The following is a 23,135-nucleotide window of genomic DNA, read 5'->3' on the forward strand; positions in this document are numbered from 1 at the left end:
TATCCGATCATAAGTTGGTTCGCGGATGCAACTTGTTAGAGGTGAGATTGGCAGGAAGGATGAGTGGTGTGGAAATTAGCGAATCCGCCAAACTATTCGCCATAAGCAAATGAATGGACGTGCGGATCTCATGCATGGTCCCGTCGTCCTCCCAGAACACCAATAATTCATGAAGCCAACGACAGCAGCCAGGCGGCCATTGAAGTGGCGATGGACTGACCCAACAACCTGTGAGCACGCCGAGCACGCCTCCAGGCCCGCCAGCCATGTTATATACCAGCACGTCAGGAGCTCATGGCCGGGAACACGGTCACACGCACAACACAGCGTTGTGGCCTCTGAGTGAGAACTGAAGTAACAAAGGTGAAGCGAGCTTGCTAGGGAGTATAAGCCATGGAGATCGGGTCGCTGGCGCCGGGTGAGAGGCCGCACGCCGTGATGATCCCCTACCCGGCGCAGGGCCACGTCACGCCGATGCTGAAGCTGGCCAAGCTGCTCCACGTCAGGGGCTTCCACGTCACCTTCGTCAACAACGAGTTCAACCACCGCCGCCTGCTGCGCTCCCAGTCTGCCGAAGCGCTACATGGCCTGCCGGGGTTCCGGTTCGCCGCCATCGTCGACGGCCTTCCGCCGTCCGACCGTGAGGCGACGCAGGACGTCGTCGCGCTGTGCTACTCTACCATGACCACCTGCCTCCCCAGGTTCAAGGAGCTCGTCGGCAAGCTCAACAAGGAGGCCGGGGCCTCCGGCGGCGCGCTGCCGCCTGTCACCTGCGTGGTGGCCGATAGCTGCATGAGTTTTGGCCTTCGAGCGGCGCGGGAGCTCGGCCTCCGCTGCGCCACGCTCTGGACCGCCAGTGCCTGTGGTTACATGGGTTACTGCCACTACAAGGATCTACTCGACCGTGGGCTCTTTCCTCTCAAAGGTATATACATATACACAAGAAAATCAAATTTCTTCAAGTAAGCTATGTTCTTGGCTAGCTGCGTGCACTTCGAAATTAAAATGGAGGTAACATTTTATTCAGAGGCCACATAGTGTAATTTATTTGTTGTTGGTGCAGAAGAGGCGCAGTTGAGCAATGGATACTTGGACACGACCATCGACTGGATACCGGCGATGCCCAAGGACATCCGGCTACGTGACCTCCCGACCTTCTTGCGTGCCACGGATCCCGATGACATCATGTTCAACTTCTTCGTCCACGAGACGGCCGCCATGTCGCAGGCCTCGGCGGTGGTCATCAACACATGGGACGAGCTCGACTCACCCCTGCTCGACGCCATGTACAAACTCCTGCCGCCTATCTACACAGTGGGGCCGCTCCATCTCACGGTCCGCAACAACGTACCGGAGGAGAGCCCCCTCGCTGGCATCGGATCCAACCTGTGGAAGGAGCAGGACGCGCCCCTTCGGTGGCTCGACGGCCGGCCGCCACGCTCCGTGGTGTACGTAAATTTTGGAAGCATCACGGTGATGTCCAAGGAGCATTTGTTGGAGTTCGCGTGGGGGCTGGCCAATACAGGCTACGCCTTCCTGTGGAACGTACGGCCTGACCTCGTCAAGGGTGACGACGAAACCGCACTTCCACCGGAGTTCTCTGCGGCGATAGAGGGGCGCAGCATGCTCTCGACGTGGTGCCCGCAGGAGAAGGTGCTAGAGCACGAGGCTGTAGGGGTATTCCTCACGCACTCCGGATGGAACTCATCACTTGAGGGCATCTGCGGAGGCGTTCCGATGGTGTGTTGGCCCTTCTTCGCGGAGCAACAGACTAACTGCCGCTATAAGTGCACGGAGTGGGGCATCGGGATGGAAATTGGGGACGACGTGAAAAGGGCCGAGGTGGAAGCTATGATACGGGAGGTCATGGAGGGGGAGAAGGGGCGGGAAATGCGAAGGCGCGTGATTGAGCTCCGGAAGACTGCAGTGACCTCCGCACGGCCTGGTGGAAGGTCCATGCGCAATGTTGATAGGCTCATCCATGAGGTGCTGCTGGCTTGAAATGAGTAAATTAAAGTGGTAAATAAATGGTTTGGAGAGCCTGAAGCGCTAGCAACTCATCTGTGTTGCCACTTCTTCTCCTGGTCATCGTCGTCGATGTTGGTCATGTTGTTCACATGCTCACGACAAAATGATCAATCTTGGGCCAATGAGCGTGGTCATCACACTCTAGCACAGGGCTTTCATGAGCCCCTCCCTACACCGACTTGTAATTCTATGGATTTGTAATGATGAGTGGGCACCGCCTCCGTCTCATCTACTATATAATACCCGTATGTGTTGCTACCAACGAAAAAGTAGCACGCTATAAAATATAGCAAGGCCCTTCTCCAAATGCTACATAAGTTCTAGCGCGCTAATAGCATATGCTATATTTCAAAATAGCGTTTGCAAAGATGACAAAATATATCGAGAAATAAAGTATTTCAAAAACTAAATTTTTCCAAGGAGCAGTACATCACAAGGGCCAAATCTAAGGCAGCTTGTCCCTGTACGATTGATGTTGTGCTTGACACACCAACTTACAGTCAGAAAACAAGAAACATCAGTAATTCTGTAAAGCTACTAGTATTCATATTCAGAAAAATACTCCATATATGTTCTCAGGCATAAACAATTAAAATTCATATTCAGAAAAGTACTCTACATTTTAAACATCAGCCATAACCAACAACAAGAACTTTACTTGCTTCCACTTTAAGCTTGCTTCCTCCCAAACAAGCATGGCCTTTTCTTCTCCTTCATAGAGGTTGTATGCAAAGGGCCTTGTGCTTACTAGTGGAGTACTACTAGTAACGCGTACTAGTACCTTAAGACACCATCGTAGAGACATAATCTAGCCAGATAGCTAGATAGGAAGCACAAGGGTTTAAACTGAATCTGAAACTGTAGTCAATCTATTCAACATATCAACTCTGAACATTTAGCACCGAGCCTACATCTACCGTGCACAAACCACAAACCACAAAGTAAACCTGTGTTGGCCTACATCTACTGAACACTGATCTACTCCCTCCGTCCGAAAATACTTGTCATCAAAATGAATAAAAGGGGATGTATCAGGGAGTACCACCGAGTTAACATAAAAAGAGCACCGAGCCAGCCTACATCTGTAAGAATTGGAGCAATGTTCTAAACATAAACTCTACACCTCATATTACCTCGTGGCTGACTTGTTGGATGCGTGGTTGACATCGCCCCTGCTGGTGCTAGACTGGAGTGGAGCCGAGGAAGATGAAGTCGCCGCGGCTGCTCATGAGAAGATCCTGCCGCTGTAGCTCACAAGAAGATGATGATGCTATAGCTCACGACCAGAGGGTGCCGCACTAGTAGAAAATATGGCTTTGTTCCTGGGCAGATTAGAGCATTAGTCTCGGTCGTGTTATAAACCGGGACTAATGGAAGCATCGGTCCAGGTTCGAGAGGCTACGACACCGGCTGGGCCTCAGCAGGCATCTGTCCCGGTTCAGCTAGGACCTTTCGTCCTGGTTCCAGCCACCAACTGGGACTAAAGGGGTTGCTGTCCTTTAGTCTCGGTTGGTGTCTTGAATCGGGACTAAACTTTTGCCTATATATATCCACGCCCCCCTCCCCCTCCCCCACCTCCTCTATTTTTTGGCCGTGGAAGGGTGGAGGTGTGGGCTACTCTGGTTTTTTGCACGTATATGCACATTAGGTGTCTAATGAAATGCCTGAACGACACTTAAGCTTTCTTCTCTCCAAGCTCAACCTTCAAGCTACATTTTCCCCAAGATTTGTGTTGGTTTGGCGGTGCACCAACTACACAAGTGTTCTAAAAGGTTAGCAACTTTATCATTTCATCTCTCATTGTTGGTTTAGCTCATTTCAAATGCTCTAGAAGCAGAGTAGTTTGTGGTTTTTAGTAGAGGAGTGTATGTGGGAGTTCTTTTGATTTAGATGCACAATCTGAGCTCTAATTAACTTCTTAGAGTCTGCACATGTGTAGGATGCGGTCCCATCCCCGTCCTCACCGCCGCCGACAGCACACGCCGATCTCCTCGACGGCACCACCATGGTGAGCCTCTTGTTCTTATCTTCTTTTAAAAAAAATCTTACTTGTATGATTTAGATAGCTACCTGTATAATTTTCTTATTTTTCTTATTTTTTGTTATTATATAGTGTCATGGTTTTGGTATCCGCCCCCGTCCAGTCTCGTCCGGTCTATGATTCGGATCTGGTATATTATCTTTTATAACTATTTGTTTTATTTAGTGTTTATGACAATTATGCCGACCAACTTGACATAGATGTCTTTATTTAGGAGGTATGTGAACCGGAAATTTCAACCGACCCTCTTGTCGAGAGGTTAAATTTAGTTGAAAAAGAAAACAATTATTTGAAAGAAAAATTGAAAAGTGTTGAAGAAGCGAACATGAAATTGAAGTTGCATGTTGCCGATGTCGTCGATGATCACAAGATCCAAATGGATGCAATGCGCTTGAAGATTAGAAATATTAGAAAATATGATTTTGATAATGAGGCTTGGTATCATTATGTTGTTGAATCAATTGTTACCTTAATTGTAATTTTGATCGCATTTGTTGTTGCATTTAAATATTTTACATAGTTGTATGTTACTTTCAATATATGTTTTAATTAGATGCTTTAGAGAGTTGTATATTGTTCTATGAGAACTATGTATGAACTTTATGTATTTATTTTTTCAGTAATAACATTTGATCACTGTTGTAGTTTGGTTTAATGTGATGATGAACTTCTATTAATTTGGTCATTTCTCTATTCATGATGTTCTGTAATGGTTTTTGATACACTTAATGATGTTCTCTATTCGTGTGATGATGAACGTGTGTGGGATGAGCACAAACAACAGGAATATGACCTACGAGTATTGTTGTTTGTAAGAGATTGTCAAGTTTGTACATGAAGTGCATCCAGTTTTTGCCGTAAACCTCTCAACTTTTTAGCACATGTTATGTGGATGAAATTATGATACCATGCCAGGTTTCAACCTTTTTAGAGTTCATTTGTAGTGCTTTTCAATTTCAGGATTATTTAGCTAAAAAATCATTAAATGCATTAAAAATAGCAAATGAAGTCCAAAAATGGTTGAAAAGTGATGATGTGACTTTGAATGGTGCATATTAAACGCACAAAAAACCTGGAGTTAAAATAAGTTAAAAAATGAAATCCCTTTATAATAGATGAGTTCTCGTCCGAAACCCTGATACTTTGAAAGAGATTTGTCCAGTTTGTACACGAAGTGCATCCAGTTTTTGTTGTAATCCTATCAACTTTTTAGCACATGTTGTGTGGGTGAAATTATGATACTATGCCAGGTTTCAACCTTTTTAAAGTTTATTTGTAGTGTTTTTCAATATCAGGGTCATTTAGCTCAAAAAATTATTAAATCCATAAAAACATCAAATTAAGTCTGAAAAGGGATGAAAAATGATGATGTGGCTTTGAATGGTGCATATTGAACGCACAAAAAGCTTGGAGTTAAAATAATTAAAAAATGAAATCCCTTTATAATAGATGAGTTTTCGTCCGAAACTCTCATACTTCGAAAGAGATTTGTCCAGTTTGTAGACGAAGTGCATCCAGTTTTTGCCGTAACCCTCTCAACTTTTTAGCACATACTATGTGGGTGAAATTATGACACTATGCCACGTTTCAACCTTTTTAGAGTTCATTTGTAGTGTTTTTCAATTTCAGGGTCATTTAGCTAAAAAAAAATCATTAAATGCATGAAAAATAGCAAATTAAGTCCGAAAAGGGTTTAAAAGCGACGATGTGGCTTTGAATGGTGCATATTGAACGCAAAAAAATTCTGGAGTTAAAATAAATTAAACTAATGAAATCCCTTTGTAACGATGCATTTTCGTTCGAAATCATGATACTTCGAAAGAGATTATCTAATTTGTACATGAAGTGCATCCATTTTTTGCCATAACCCTCTTATCTTCTTAGCACATGCTATGTGGGTAAAATTATGATATCATCCCAGGTTTCAACCTTTTCAGAGTTCATTTGTAGTGCTTTTCAATTTCAGGGTGACTTAGCTCAAAAACCATTAATTTCATGAAAAATAGCAAATGAAGTCAAAAAGGGTCGAAAAGTGACGATGTGGCTTTGAATGGTGCATATTGAACGCATAAAAATTCTGGAGTTAAAATAAGTTAAAAAAATGAAATCACTTTGTAATAGATGAGTTTTTTTTTCGAAACTCTGATACTTCGAAAGAGATTTGTCCGGTTTGTACACGAATTGTATTCAGTTTTTGTCGTAACCCTCTCAACTTTTTATCACATGCTATGTGGGTGAAATTATGATACCATGTCAGGTTTAACATTTTAAGAATTCATTTGTAGTGCTTTTCAATTTGAGTGTCATTTAGCTCAAAAAAATCATTAAATGGATGAAAAATAGCAAATGAAGTTAGAAAAGGATTGAAAAGTGATGGTGTGGCTTTAAATTGTGCATATTGAACGCACAAAAAGTATGGAGTTAAAATAAGTTCAAAAAAAAAATTCCTTTAGTCCCCGGCATAAAATTTGCACAATGTAGACCTCATATGAACTTTGCTTGTTGGTTGCTAGTAATCTAGACCTCATATGGATATGATTCCTTCATGTGATTTTATGTTTGTGATGTGTACTTTGATGCCATGGTTGGTTGCCACGTTACCTTGTTGTAGCGTGTTTAGTTGTTGCTCTCAAGTTGGTGTCATGTTATATCTGTCAGCCTGTTAACATAACGTTCCATTTTGTAAAATCCATAGTAAATGATTCGTGCATCATATGAAATTGTGGCAATGGAGTATTTGAAGATTGCTATGTCTGCTACATGCTCATGTCAGTTTCATAAATTGTAAAATTGTTATGCTTGCTGTTATGTGCCTCCAAAGTCAGCATCATGATGTTGTTGTCAACATGCCCAGTTTTTCACGAAGTCTGAAATCTGTTATATCTCTTGCCATGTTCTATTGATGCTACCATCACATCCATGACTCTTCTAAACATGATCAGTTACCATGTTTTGTTGTTTATATTATGCTCTATCATGCCATACCTTTTGCTGCCATGTTCTTGCCCTGTAGCATATTTAATTCTTGCCTCCAAGTCTGAGAATCTGTTTCTGAACATAGGATATGTCTGACAACGACGATAGGAGCCAAGAGTGCAAGGACCGCAGCGTCGACCGGGGTCTGTGCGACAAGCCTCACCTGGAAGGTGTTCGATGCTTCAGTATTAAGCTCGACGAGACCTTCGATGTTGAAACAGTACACAACGGCGACAAGTCTTTTTCCGTAATTAAGCATGACTTATGTTTTTTCAACGTGTAACTTCCGATTTCTATAATTCAACTAGTGCATCACCTGCCATGCAAGACATTATGTCTTGGAGAAGCTGCATTTCGAAGATCATGAGAATATTGAGATAAAGAGAGTTCACCTCGGGACCCATCATGGTTATGCTTTTAACGTAAAGCTATACAATGCGGTGACGTACTCCCATTTTGGTTGCTTGAATTGGGCAGCACTATGCAAGGAGTATGGTTTTTAGGTGGGTATGTATGTCACCTTTGATCTGGGTGAGGATCCTGAAGATGACATGGATGAAGATAATGTCGACGAAGATAATATCGACATTTGGGTTGATGTACATACGCTTCCACTTCTATCTCTATGTGAGTTTCTCAAACATATTCAATAATTAATTTATATTGTATTTATAAAAATAGTTGACAACTTATTTCCATTGACAACTTATTTCCATTCTTCAAGAAATGTACGAAAAGTAGTAGACAAAACCTACTACAATTATGGTCTGAGCTAAATTCTGAGGAGATAAATAATTTTGTTCATGGATTAAAGATGTTGAGACTTTTAAGACGAATTATCATATCTCTACAAGTTATTCTCAATACGGGCCACTAGTGCACGTGTTGAACTACGGTAACATCCATCGAGATATCATGGTAAGATTTTTCCTATTATGTCATCAGTGCATTTTTTTGCATAGATTTTTTTAAGCTAAACTACATTTTCCTAAGTATGTTATTATGGTGTTCTTGAACAGAAACTCCAGGCGGATTGTATACCTAGTCTTATGAAAATGAAAGGTGACATGATGATTGTTAGCTTACGACCAAGTTGGCCTATGTACCACCACAGTGCATACACGATTCGTCGAAGCAATGACATCCTCACAATCAAAGATTGGAGAAAAGTTCTGAGATCGCAGAGAACTACTTAGGGGCAACATCAAGCACATCCCACAACTAGGAGATAGGTTCATCTGTATTCACCATAATGGAGAACCAGGGGTTTACCTGTTTTATGCTATTTTACCTTTCAGAGAGTAGGAGGTCTTAGGTATTTATGTGCTACATTGTGCTAGAATGGTGATCTAGTTCTTATATGACTATGATGATGAGTTGTTATCATGATGATGAGTTATGTGCTACCTTTGTGCTAGAATGATGATCTAATTCCTATATATATGATTATATGACGATGATTTTTTATTATAATGATGATGATGTATGAGTTCTTATATGAATATGATGATGAGTTATTATGCTCATGTTGAGTTGTTATGTCATTGGGTGGAAGAAACATAGATTAGATTCGTGTGACAAAAAGATGGATTAGTCGTCCTACTAATCCAACTTTTGGTCACATGAATCTAATCCGTGTTTCTTCCACCTAATAATATAATAACTCAACATGATCATAATGATATAACAATCCCTCATCTGAGCAAAATTTGTATAACGATGTATAAATACAAAGGAAAATATGCAGCAGATTTTTTTAGTCATATATGATTTTATGCAGCAGAAAATACCCTCCAAAACCCCTAAACCCCTCCTTAATAAAAACCCCAACACATTTTAGTCTCGGTCGGTGTTACCAACCAGGACTAAAGGTCCTCCTGCCCTTGCACCCCACAGCGGCCATGTGGAGCTTCTTTAGTCCCGGTTCGTAACAGAACCGGGACTAAAAGTAGGGGGCTTTATTCTCGATCATTTAGTCTCGGTTGCAGAACCGGGACTAAAGGCCCTCTGGAACCGGGACTAATGGACCTTTTTCTACTAGTGCCGCCGCCTCTCATGAACAATGGGTGTCACCACTGATGACAAGAGGGTGCTGTGGCCACTCATAGTCTGCGGGGAAGGGGGGATGAGAAGTCGAGAACTAGGGTTCCGGTCATTGATGTCTACTACACAACCTTCTTCTTGTAGACGTTGTTGGGCCTCCAAGTGCAGAGGTTTGTAGGACAACAGAAAATATCCCTCAAGTGGATGACCTAAGGTTTATCAATCCATGGGAGGCATAGGATGAAGATGGCCTCTCTCAAACAACCCTGCAACCAAATAACAAAGAGTCTCTTGTGTCCCCAACACACCCAATACAATGGTAAATTGTATAGGTGCACTAGTTCGGCGAAGAGATGGTGATACAAATGCAATATGGATGGTAGATATAGGTTTTTGTAATCTGTAATTATAAAAACAGCAAGGTAACAAGTGGCAAAAGTGAGCGAAAACAGTATTCCAATGCTTCAAAACAAGGCCTAGGGTTCATACTTTCACTAGCGCAAGTTCTCTCAACAATTATAACATAATTAGACACTACTAGGGAAAAGCCTAGCAGCAGCGCGGGTTTTAGGCCTATCAGTAGCGCAGGCAGGAGCGCTGCTGATAAGGCGCTACAGCTAAAGCTTAGCAATAGCGTGCCTGGACCCACGCTACTGCTAAATTGACTTAGTAGTAGCGCTTCTACAGAAGAGCGCTACTGGTAATTAGTAGTAGCGCTTCTCCTTGCCCGCACTACTACTATTATTTAGTATTTTATTTCTTTTTTATTTCATGTTGTATTCATACACCTTTACACAAGTTTTCATACAACAGGAATTTAGAGATTGCTTTTACATCATAATGAGTTATTACATCACGGGGTGAAAGAACCGTGGACTAGTTTCAAGTGGATGTCCATCCACTTGAAACTAATCCGCGGTTCTTTCACCCAATGATATAATAATATCATCATCATCATCATATCATTAACAACTTATCATCATAATGCATCATTGTCATATAACACCTCCTCAAGATCAACTTAGCAAATTGGTCACTAGTCGTAATCACAAATACTCCTCATTATCAACTCTAACACATTACCACATAACAAACATATTGTACCTCATAGGACCTACTACATTCGATTAAGACCTACTACATTTTCTAAGGTAAAATAGTAAAAAAAACAAGATAGCCCCTGACTCTCCATTATGGAGAATGGAGATTAGCCTGTCTCCAATTCTTGCCTTTCGTTGAATGTTACTTCCAAGAACCTCCTTGCAAATGTTCATACATTTCTTCCATTCTTTGATGAACATGTGTTCACCGGTTTTAGAAATCCGATATGCACAGGTGAGCTCCCTAGATTTATCTGGCAGTATGTTCAGAACTGTAAGGCGACCATTCAGATACATCAGATGAGGCACACAATCCATCGGGAGTTTCTGTTGAAAAACACAGTAATAACTTCGTAGTTAGCAATGATGTACTAGTTTTAAAAATATGCAAAAGATGCACGGATGTCGTAATAGTAAAATATCTTACCAGGGTATCTCCAGAGAAGTTACCGTGGTTCAACACGTGCACTAGTGACACGTATTCACCATAATTTGGAGGAGTTCGATAATAGTTATTGTAATCCTCAAGAAGAGTACAAAATGCGATCAGATGATTTTTCTCCTTATAAGTTAATTCGGAGCCATCGGTGTAGTGAGTTTTGTCTACCATCTTCCGCACAGTCTTTGAAGAATCAAAATAAGCTGTCAATGGAAATAAGTTGTCAACTATTTTGAAATAAACAATATAAATTAGTTAATAACTATGTTTGAGAAACTCACATAATGGTACAATCGGAAGCGTATCAACAAGGACCCAAATGTCCATATTGTCTTGCTCGATGTCAGGATCACCAAGATCCATGGTGATAATCATACCCTCATAAAAACCATACATTTTGCAAAGTGCTTCCCAATTTTGGCAACCAAAATGGGTTATGCTCTGAGCATTTCATAGATTTACTTCAAAATCCATATCATGATGGGTCCTTAGGTGTATTTTCTTTGTTTCAAAATTTTCATGGTCTTCAAAACCCATCCTCTCCAAGACATAGCGTCTTGCATGGTATGGGATAAGCTAGTCGAATTGTAAAAGATGAAAATTAGACGTTGAAATAGTTGAAGTCATGCTTAATTACGAAAAAAAACACTTGTCGTTGTTACGTACCGTTTCAACATAGAAGGTCTCCTCGAGCTTAATGCTGAAGCACCGATCTTCATCCAGCTCAACGAACCTGTCGCACATACCTCGATCGTCGTGGCACCAGCTGCACTCCCTCGGGAGACTGTTGTCGTCCGAGTACGACATTTCCTACATTCATAATTCAAAGATTAAACTTGTACATATTCTAGCACAAGTCATGCCAGAATTCACGAAAAAATCCGGCATGACCTTTGCTAAAAAGGACATATCGAGTGCCTGAAATTTGCCGAAACGGAAATTAATCAACACTCCGGCAAAACACAGGCCACTCGGGGGTGTAACCAAAACATGAAATAATTGCTTAAACTAAAAAATAACAACAAATATGACATGTTCGACTAGTTCTATTAATTCAACTAGTTCTTACTAAATATAAACTTACTATAAATAGAAAAAAACTAGTTCTTTCTAAAAACAAAGTAGTTCAACTAGTTATTAATTTACTTACTAAACTAGTTCAACTAAAACTAAACTAGTTCTATTAATTCAACTCGTTCTTACTAAATATAAACTTACTATAAATAGAAAGAAACTAGTACATCTACTACTACTAATTAATATCTACTACTACATCTACTATTAATTAACATCTACTACTGCTAATTATACAACTAGTTTACCATCACTACTACTATTTAATATCCACTACTACTAAAAATTATTATCTATGAACCCTAAATTAACATCTACTACTACTAAAATCATCTACGAACTAAGCAAAGAGAGAGGGGGTGGGGGAGGGGTTGGGGGCTTACAGAGGGAGAGACGGTGGCGGGGAGGTGCTCGGCGACGGAGGTAGGGGCGGCGAGGGCGGGCTCGGGATCGGGAGGTGGCGGTCCTAGGCGGGCTCAGGCGGTGGCGGTGAGGTCGAGGGCGGCGACAGTGTGGTCGAGAGCGGCGGCGGGCGATTATTGTAGGGTATGAAACCACCTCAAAGTTATTCTTTCCGATCAATCCATTGGGCTATTCCTATAAGTGTCACAGACAGCCCTAGAGTTCGTAGTAAAACAACACCTTAAGACACACATCAACCAAAACCCTAATGTCACCTAGATACTCCAATGTCACCTCAAGTATCCGCGGGTTTGATTATACGATATGCATCACACAATCTCAGATTCATCTATTCAAACCAACACAAAGAACTTCAAAGAATGCCCCAAAGTTTCTACCGGAGAGTCAAGACGAAAACGTGTGCCAACCCCTATGCATAAGTTCACAAGGTCACAGAACCCGCAAGTTGGTCACCAAAACATACATCAAGTGGATCACGTGAATATCCTATTGTCACCATAGATAAACACATGCAATACATACATCAAGTGTTCTCCAATCCTTAAAGACTCAATCCGATAAGATAACTTCAAAGGAAAAACTCAATCCATTGCAAGAAAGTAGAGGGGGGAGAAACATCATATAATCCAACTATAATAGCAAAGCTCGTGATACATCAAGATCGTGCCACATCAAGAACACGAGAGAGAGAGAGAGAGAGAGAGAGAGAGAGAGAGAAGGAGAAAGACAGAGAGAGATCAAACACATAGCTACTGGTACATACCCTCAGCCCCGAGGGTGAACTACTCCCTCCTCGTCATGGAGAGCGCCGGGATGATGAAGGTGGCCACCGGTGATGGATCCCCCCTCTGGCAGGGTCACGGAGAAGGGTCCCGATTGGTTTTTCATGGCTTCAGAGGCTTCTGATGACGGAACGGCCGATCTTGGTTCTGTTCTGGAAGTTTGGAGATATATAAGAGGTGTTGGTGTCAGGAACAAGTCAGGGGGGTCCACAAGGCAGACACGACATAGGGGGCGCGCCGATGGGGGTAGGGCACACCCTCCACCCTCGTGGTGGCCTCGGGACTCTTTTGGTCCATCTCCGATGCTCCGTGGGCTTCTTCTGGTCCAAAAACAATCTCCATAAATTTCCAGGTCAATTGGACTCCATTTGGTATTCCTTTTCTGTAAAACTCAAAAACAAGGAAAAAAACAGAAACTGGCACTAGGCTATAGGTTAATAGGTTAGTCCCAAAAATCCTATAAAATAGCATATAAATGCATATAAAACATCCAGGATGGATAATATAATAGCATGGAACAATAAAAAATTATAGATACGTTGGAGACGTATCAGTCATTGTCGTGTGAGAAGGGGAGTGAGAGGTGTGTAGGAGAGGGTGGTTTTGGGCCTTGGGTTCTGGCCTGGTTTCCCTATTTTTCTGTATTTTATCATCATGTGTATGCTATAACGCTACACGGTGCAACGTTATAGCACCGTGTAGCATGCTAATTACATGAGTAGCGTCATAGCAGCTTAATTTGCTAAAATATAGCATTTCCTTTCCTAGTTTGCTATAAAAGCTTTGGTAAAAGGGTGTATTGGATACGATGAAGATTGTGTGCCAGGTGTATTGTGACTTGTGACAGAGGCCTCGACAAGCGGGGGTGGCAGTACTGGAGGACTGCATTTTTGGCGGTGCTCCTCGAGTACAGAGTCTTGATCCCCAGGGTAAAAACCGAAGGTCTGGCATTTATTGGTTGTATCTAGCAATGGACTTGTTGAAGGCATTGTTTTGGGTGAATTCGGACTTTCTCGGGGGTGGAAACCCGAGATTGTCGATCGGGCAACGACAACGCTTGTGCATTGCTTTCTTCTTGGAGGCGTTGCTTTTGGAGAACCTCTTTTGTATTTCGGGTTTTGTCTTTGGTGGTGGTTAGAGTGTTGTTGCTGCTAGCATTGTTCATCGTGGCGGAGTCATTTTTTCTTCCCTTTGCTCTTTTTCTTTTATTTTTATGTTGTGTGTATCCTCGATGTATTTGGACATCTTCTTGGTACAGAGGCCGGATGTAATTGGTACTAATCCACCGACTCAGCCTCACTGAGAAACAATGTTGAGGAGTCAGGGGATTCATCAATAACCGCCGCGTGCACCTCAGAAAAATCCAATATGGAGAGATGACAAAGAGAAAATAAAGTCATGGTCCCCTTTTCTTTGTCGTTGAATTAACCCATTTACATTATTTTTTACTTAGACCATGGCAATATTTTTAATTTAGACCATGGCAAATTAGCCCAGGGTAGTTTTATTGTTGGTGGCATGGCAAACTTACTTTACAAATATGGGAAATTTGCTTCCAACTACATGGCAGTTCTTGCACAATGGCATATGTCATGAGACATCTTACTGCAAAATTCATAAATTCTCGTACTCCCAAAAAAATCGTAAATTCTTTTTTACTCAAATATGTTACTCACAATTTTTGAAAACTTTTTGTAGAGCATTTTTTTATTTTGGTGATGGCAATTATTTAGAGTAAAATTACAACAACTTATGTAGGTATCCAAAAACCTTGATCTAGTGAGAATTCTAATTAGCTGTTGTTTTTAAGATGGCAAAATGTTGATCGTGCTGGGAGGCATACTAAATGGGCTGTGTGGGCCTAGTTCACCCTGGGGTGGTTCTTCTAGCGAAAGAAACATGTCACTCGGGGCGAGAGCAACTAGTTGACGAACACTCCTTCGGGAGCATCACAACGACCAGCCTCACTTGGCGCGCTCTCAGCCGCCCGCCACATGTCACGCTCTGGACGCTCTCTCCGAATTGTTTTTTATTTTTTTGCACGTGTTTTTGGCTTTTTAAATGGGTTTTTTTGGTGTTTTTTATGTTTCGGTTTTTCACGGGTCTTCTTTAGCTTTTGGACCAAAAACAATATCATGAGACGCACGGTTTTGCTTTTGCGAGAGGCACAACCGTGCCTCTCAGAAATGAAAAAACGCATTTTTTTATTTCTTTCCTTCCGTGAGAGACACGGTTTTGCTTTCGCGAGAGGCACGACCATGCCTCTCAGAAAAGAAAAAAAATCTGTTTTCTAATATTTTTTCTTCCGCCAAAGGCACGACTGTGTCTCTCTGAAACGAAAAAAAAGCGCATTTTCTATTTTTTTTCTTTCGCAAGAGGCACGGTTTTACTTTCACGAGAGGCATGGTTGTGCTTTCGCGAGAAGCACGGCCGTGCATTCTCGGAAACGAAAAAAATGTATTTTCTGTTTTTTTCCTTCCGCAAGAGGCACGATTTTGCTTCCGAGGAATCCAACGGGATCTAGTTTTGAAGATCTCGACGCTAGAAATCCAACGGTCAAAGCGGTTTGAAATTTCGACGCACTGTTTAAAAGATAAAACATTTAGAATAATTATTAACAATATTGAACAGGTATTACCAATATCCAACGGGATCTATGAAACATATTGACCAATTATTTGAAATGTAGAATAATGATTAACAATATTGCAAAGTGTTTGAAAATGTTGAATAATTAATAAAAATTGTTGACAAGTATTTGAAAAATGTTGCACAACTATTTTAAAAATGTTGAATAAGTATTGAAATGTTGAATAAGTATTAAAAATGTTGAATAAGTATTAAAATGTTAAACAAGTATTTGAAAAATGTTGAATCAACATTCAGACAATGTTGAACGTGTATACAAAAATGTTGACAACTTATTAAAAAATGTTTTTAACATATTAAAAAACAAAGAGTGAAATAAAGACAAACATAAGAAAAAATGGAGAAGAAAAAATAAAACCAAAAAAAAGAAAGAAAACCCTTATTTGTGCGACACATGGGCACAGTCGCGAGGAGAGCGAGCCATGTCCCACGAGAAATAGTCGGCGCTTTGATGTTTCCTTTTTCTATTTGTGTTTCCATTTCTTTTCTTTTATTTCCTTATTTATTTATTTTTCATATATTATACAAAGTTCATTGTGTGTTGCAAAAAATGTTCATCATATACTAAGAAAATGTTCATGGTATAATACAAAAAGTTCACCGTGCATTATAAAAATGTCATGGTATATTCTCAATTATTCAGTGAATATACAAATGTTCACTGTGTGTTTTTGAATTTCAGGTTATATTACACAAATGTTCAATGCGTACTCAAAAAATGTTCAGCATATAAAATGTTCAATGCATATTAAGAATTTGTTCAATGTATATATTCTATTTAATGAAGAATGTTCATCATATATTACAAGAAATATCATGTAATACAAAAATTTCATCAAAAATAGGTTGAACAATCTTCATAAAACAGAATATATGATGGACATTTTTCAGTTTTTCTTTTTTGTTCGTTTTTCTGTTTTTCTTTGTTTCCTCACTAGCTTCTCAATTTTTTTCCTTTTTTTGTTTTTAACCATTTTTGTTTGTTTCATACTCAGTTTTCACAGGTTTTTGGTTACCTTTTCCCCTTTTTTCCACTACTTTTCTTCTTTTTCTTCTGTGTTTTCACTATTTTTATTTTAAAACCTTTTCTTGGTTTTTCTTCAACTTTCGGTGCTTCTTTCTCGGTTGTCACTGGCCTTTTTTCTTTCCTTTTTGTTTTCTTCCTTTTTCAATGGTTTTGTTTGTTTGTTACACATTTTTTTATCTATTATCTTTTATTTTTTATCGGATATTCATTTTTTCCAATAATTGTTTTTGCATATGTGTAATACATTTTCTATTACACATATAACATATTTAAAATACAAGTTTAATATTTTTTTTGAAAACATGGTCCAAAGTTTGCTATAAATTTTTTATATATTTTCCAAATTTGCGATTAACATTTTTCCAAAACAACATTAACATTTTTTGGATACATGGTCAACATTTCTCATTACATTTTAGTTTTTTCTAAAATGCCTTAATAACATTTTTCATACATTGTCAATAATTTTATACACATTTATTATTTTTCAGATGCATGATTAAAAAAATTAAATATTTGTTCAACGTTTTTTCAAATGCTTGATTAACATTTTTCAAGTACATGCCAAATTTTGTCATCATTGTTTAATGCATGGCCGACATTTTCTATGCAAATATAACATTTTTCAAATACTTGATTAACATTCAATTTTTTTCAACATTTATTTGTTTGATTAACATTTTTGAAATACATGCTCCAATTTTTCATAGTACTTATGCATGGCAATAAATTTTTTATACACATTTACTATTTTCTAAATGTTTGATTATTATTTTTTAAATACATGTAAATATTTGTGATCATTTTTATATTCATTTCCAACATTTTTATATGCACATTTGAGAATTTTCGAATGCCTTATTACCATTTTTCAAATAATTTGTCAACATTCATTTTAATGCTTGATTAACATTTTTTAAACACATGAAAACATTTCTTTTATCATTTTTAATACATGGTAACATATTTTTTATATACATTTAACATTTTTAAAATGACTGATTAGATTTACAAATGCTGGAATACTTTTTTCTACATACATGATCATTTTTTCCTATTTTTTTATATATTTTCGTATACGTGATAAGCTTTTTCTTGATACTTTAAGTTTTTTTCAACTTCTTGGTTAACAATTTTCAAAGTATTATGTTGAGTGATTTTTAATATATATATTTAGAATATTTGAAAGTATAAAAAATGTAAATGAATAAAGCAAAAATGGAAAACAAGAAACGTGAACAGAAAAATAGAAAAAAAATTAGACTATGGCCTCCCATTTGCCTAGGCCGTCCCATGCCGTTCACGCGAGGGTTGCCTACGTCTCGATATAACCGAGACATTGTGGACCCCTCCTTCTGGCGTATGCGGGTGTCACACACGGGTTCCCCCTCTCAGGGGAACATACGGCGGTTATTGTGGTCCAACGAAAATGCAAAACTTGCCAACATATTTAGAGCTCCCATAGCACTCAAAAAAAAAAAGAGCTTTCATAATACTCCGTCATTCCCGTAATATAAGAGCATTTATGACACTATAGGTGCGACCGTGCGAGAGCAAGTATAATAAGATGCAACTTTGTCATAGATGAGATCTTTAGTAAAGAAAAGGCAAGTTGTCTGAAAGTAACCAAATGCGCCGAACTATTCGAGGCGGCCGATATATAGACAAACGAAAGGACGTGCGGATCACATGCATGGTCCCGTGTCCACCTCCCACAACAACAATAATTCATGAATCCAACGACAGAAGCCATGCGGCTACTCAAGTCGAGATCGAGACCGCCTGATCGATCCAGCAACCCGTGAGCACGCGGATTTTATATACCATCACGTCAGGAGCTGATGCAGCACAGCGTTGTGGCTCGTAGCCTCGTGGGTGAGACCGTGAGACAGCCAACTGAAGCGCGCAACAGCAAGGTGAAGCAAGCTCGGTAGCTATAGGATGGGGTCGTTGCCGCCGGCGGGCGAGAGGCCGCACGCCGTGATGATGCCGTACCCGGCGCAGGGCCACGTGACGCCGATGCTGAAGCTGGCCAAGCTGCTCCACACCAGGGGCTTCCACATCACCTTCGTGAACAACGAGTTCAACCACCTCCGCCTGCTGGGCGCGCAGCAGTCGCAGGCCGCCGTGGACAGGCTCTGCAGCCTGCCGGGGTTCCGCTTCGCCACCATCGCCGACGGCCTTCCGCCGTCCGACCTCGAGGCCTCGCGGGACACGCCCGCGCTGATCTACTCCACCATGACCACCTGCCGTCCCAGGTTCAAGGAGCTCGTCGTCAATCTCAACGAGGAGGCTGAGGCCTCCGGTGGCGCCCTGCCGCCTGTCACCTGCGTGGTGGCCGATAGCATCACGAGCTTCGCCATTAGCGTGGCGCGTGAGCTCGGCCTCCGCTGCGCCGTGCTCTGGACCGCCAGCGCCTGTGGTTTCATGGGCTACTACCACTACAAGGATCTACTCGACCGTGGACTCGTCCCTCTCAAAGGTATGATCTTGTTTTGTTGTGTTTCTCTTGTTTTCTTTTGAAGTATGTACCAGGTCGTTCTGCATGCCTAAATCTGTTGCAACTGATTTAAATTAGACGCAGACATAGTACTTGTTATAGAACAATTCAACTGATGGCAACATTACATACAAGTATAATTAAGTTGTTGTTGATGCAGAAGAGGCTCAGTTGCGCAATGGATACTTGGACACGATCATCGACTGGATACCGGCGATGCCCAAGGACCTGCGGCTGCGTGACCTCCCGAGCTATTTGCGCACCGTGGACCCTGACGACATCATGTTCAACTTCTTCATCCACGAGGTACCCGCCATGTCGCAGGCGTCGGCGGTGGTCATCAACACCTGGGACGAACTCGACGCGCCCTTGCTTGATGCCATGTCCAAGCTCCTGCCGCCCATCTACACAGCGGGGCCACTCCATTTGACGGCTCGCAACAATGTGCCGGAGGAGAGCCCCGTCTCCGGCGTTGGGTCCAACCTGTGGAAGGAGCAGGACGCTCCCCTCCGGTGGCTCGACGGCCGGCCGCCGCGCTCCGTGGTGCACGTCAATTTCGGGAGCACCACGGTGATGTCCAAGGAGCATATGCTGGAGTTCGCGTGGGGGCTCGCCAACACTGGTTACGCCTTCCTATGGAACGTGCGGCCTGACCTTGTCAAGGGCGACGTCAAGGCCGCACTTCCGCGAGAGTTCTATGCGGCAACTGAGGGGCGGAGCATGTTGTCGACATGGTGCCCGCAGCAGGAGGTGCTGGAGCACGAGGCCGTAGGGGTGTTCCTCACGCACTCTGGCTGGAACTCGTCGCTGGAGGGCATCTGCGGCGGCGTGCCGATGGTGTGCTGGCCCTTCTTCGCGGAGCAGCAGACCAACTGCCGTTTCAAGTGTACGGAGTGGGGCATCGGGATGGAGATTGGGGACGACGTGAGGAGGACCGAGGTGGAGGCCATGATACAGGAGGCCATGGAGGGGGAGCAGGGGCGGGAGATGCGGCGACGCGTGTTGGAGCTTCGCCAGAGCGCTGTGGCCTCCTCACGGCGTGACGGAAGGTCCATGCGCAATGTTGATAGGCTCATCAAGGAGGTGCTTCTGGCTTAACAAGCAAATTAGGCTGGTAAATAAATGTTTGGCGAGTCTAAAGCGTTTATTAAGAAGTAACCAATCCCTCTCCATTTTAAAGCTTCAGTCATGTTTTGCGTGATAACTTACATGGATTACCAAGATTTGTTACAAAGACGGTTGAAATACTACTTTGGACATTTGTAGCTTTATTCACATCTACTCCCTCCATCTCATAATGTAGGATGTGTACTGTCAAACAACGTCCTGCATTATGGGACGAAGGGAGTATGATTTACACTACACGGATGTTATTATACGCCAAGTATCAAAAATACTCATCAACACCCCAAATATACTTCGCTTTTACTCAGTGTTGGTTGACTGGACATCCCGCTTTCAAAAGCATTCAACCGAAATCATGAACTGGTTGTTTCTGAGCAGGAGTATGATTATGTGATGCATGAGGACCAACCATGCAACTTTGGATAGAAAGATGGGTAGACCGGAGGCTCTGGAACTCATGATCATGTATCGCCGTGCACCTCGAATCACATACGGAACTACGCTGCACACGACAGTTTAGAGCCGATTTGCGTTGATTTCTATCATAAAGTGATCTAATGGATGCTTTTGTCTATCGCGCAGAAATTGTGCACATAGCCGTCGTCTCTGTGGCACTGCTCAATCCCAAATGGCCCAAACTGTAACCAAAATGGTCACGAAATCAGCATGTTGTACAGAATCTAGCGGTGAGAAAATATGTCATTTTTCATATGGCTCTGTAGTTCTGTTCATTGCTGTAACCAAGTCTGGATCTACCATCTCCCATGCATAGTGTGACATAGTACAATCAATGAGCAAGTGCCTCCAAGATCCCATCGATCCACATGGTGCATAGTTGGCCGTCGACCCCATGTTGCGCTGAGATGAGCATATATAGAGAACGTGCGACTGGCTTTTTTTAACAGAGATATGCGGAAAGTGCGGCTGTAATTCTCGATGTAGGGCCTGCGTTTTTTGGAGGCTTCACGCATGTGCCGCCCACTTCGCTGTTTCTCCTCCATTTGAGATTCTAAACTAATTATAGATGAACTAGCTTAGAAACCGAAAAACTAGGGAAGGCAGCTTAGGGCATCTCCAACGCGGACTCCACCCGCATATGTCCGGATCGCGCGGTCCAAACTTGTTTTGTTATCCAACACGGACCCGTATCAGTTTGCTCGGGGATCCGGACACACTTTTATTCGCAAAACGGAAACAAAGTGGGGGAGGGGGTGTTTGCGTGCGTTCAGACTGCTGCCACGTCTGATTTTGACTGCCCTGGTCCACCCAAACCCCTTCCCGCTTGTGCGGGCTTCGCGTCGAAAACGGTCAGCGTCGCTCTAGAGCGGCAGTTCCACATTCACGCCGGACTAGAGCGGACGCGACCTTTCACTGCCGCCGACATTGAAGTGGCGCGCCGACCAAGAGAGCTCCGCCCGCGCCGCTTTCCGAATCACGTGACTGCTCTGCGTTCAAACGACACCACGGTTGCTCGTCACCCTACATTAATGACATGTGGTTGCCGAGAAATCTACCCCGGCGCCACCCGTCCATCCGTCCGCCGCCCATCATTGCCATCACCCGCTATGTAAACTCCAGCCCTGGTCATAGCCACAATCATTCTTCTCCGGTCCCTTTCTCCTCTCCGCACCACGCCACCATGCCCTCATTGTGCTTCAAAGCCCTCTGGGACGGACTCTCGTCCAGGCATAAAGAAGGAGATAGCCTCCATTGCTGCCGGCTGGCAGGATGGTAGGCAGACGGATGCCGCGATGTCCCAATGCATGGCACGACCGAGGACGAAACAACGCCACCCTCCTCGCCGGTGCATGCTGATATCACCATCGACGAGGCACGTTCCCACTATATGGACATGGTGCGGGAGGAGCGGGAGGCCAAGTTCCTGGAGGCGTAGGCCAACCAGGCCTAAAACCTTTGTCTCCTCGACGAGCACCGGCAAGCGGAGAGCAACTCGCCGCCTGCACGGCCATCGCGCCGGACGCAGACAAGGCAGAGCAGGCAGTGCTGCTCGAGTCCTATCGCCCCGCCTGCGACATTTGTCGTGACCACTGGTGGTACCGCCATTATCAGGTGGAACTACATGCCGCCTATAAGGAGATGGACAAGGTGGCGGATGAGGTGTTCGGCAAGAGCGACGACAATGACATTGTCGGGTCTACCAAGGCCGCGCCCGGCCGCCATGACCACGAAGCCGACACGTCTGCGGGCTCCAGCGCAGCGAGAAAGAGTAGTGCATGGTAGGTCACCGCCGCTCGGGTCCCAAGAAGGCCACCGCTATTCCCTCCCACTGAAGCCAAGCTTGGTGGACTTAATCGGTCGATTAGCCGCTCAGGCTGCGGTGGTAGAGGCTGCGGACGCAGAGCTAGAGAGCGCATTGGCGGAACTGGAGAAGGCGAAGGCAACAACCGGAGCTTCAATTCTCGAGGCTCATGCCGAGCATGAGGAACGGGCGCCGGCGATCATTTAGGTTAGGTTTAGAATAGGGTTTAGTTAAAAATTGTCCAAAATGTAATGAATTTTGTCTGATTTATATGAAAAATGTCTGTATTATAACCAATGTACTCCAGTTTGTATGAAAATCGGCCATGTTTCCATAAATTTTGCCTAGTCTGTTGAAATGCAGTTTGAAATGTGTGCGGACAAAATTGGATGACTGTCTCCCGCATCCATATCGACGGACTTGCAACCCAGTCCACATACGGATGCGGCAGAGAATTTACAGGCCAGCATTAGAGATGCAAGAAGCTGAGGAGGGGACAGACGCCAAAAGAACCAGTGTTCAATCAGTCCAATGTCGGAGGGATAGAAACCTATGCCGTCGAAAGATCATGTTGAAGCGCCCATCGAACCGCCGGCTCCCGTGAGCTAGGTTTCCTCCGTCCCTCCCCCCGCCGCCGCCGACCTTCCTAGGCCCCACCTCCGCCGGCC

General features: G+C 42.9%; 2 protein-coding genes across 3 annotated transcripts; both read left to right on the forward strand.

Moving 5' to 3' along the window:
- The first annotated feature begins 261 nt into the window (after positions 1-261).
- On the forward strand, positions 262-2,317 carry LOC119288046 (7-deoxyloganetin glucosyltransferase-like). Its single transcript, XM_037567664.1, has 2 exons — positions 262-925; positions 1,064-2,317. The coding sequence occupies exons 1-2, from the start codon at positions 394-396 to the stop codon at positions 1,999-2,001; spliced, it is 1,470 nt and encodes a 489-aa protein (XP_037423561.1). The 5' UTR covers positions 262-393; the 3' UTR covers positions 2,002-2,317.
- A 16,004-nt stretch (positions 2,318-18,321) lies between these two features.
- On the forward strand, positions 18,322-20,329 carry LOC119288045 (7-deoxyloganetin glucosyltransferase-like). Of its 2 annotated transcripts, none has more exons than XM_037567663.1 (2): positions 18,322-19,064; positions 19,246-20,329. In XM_037567663.1, exons 1-2 carry the CDS (start codon positions 18,524-18,526, stop codon positions 20,178-20,180), a joined length of 1,476 nt encoding a protein of 491 aa, XP_037423560.1. In that variant the 5' UTR covers positions 18,322-18,523; the 3' UTR covers positions 20,181-20,329. The 2 variants fall into 2 exon arrangements, with proteins under 2 accessions (XP_037423560.1, XP_037423559.1); XM_037567662.1 differs by having other exon boundaries at positions 18,329-19,064; positions 19,243-20,329.
- Positions 20,330-23,135: the final 2,806 nt, after the last annotated feature.

This window comes from Triticum dicoccoides, chromosome 4A, assembly GCF_002162155.2.
Source record: "Triticum dicoccoides isolate Atlit2015 ecotype Zavitan chromosome 4A, WEW_v2.0, whole genome shotgun sequence".
Taxonomy (NCBI): domain Eukaryota; kingdom Viridiplantae; phylum Streptophyta; class Magnoliopsida; order Poales; family Poaceae; genus Triticum; species Triticum dicoccoides.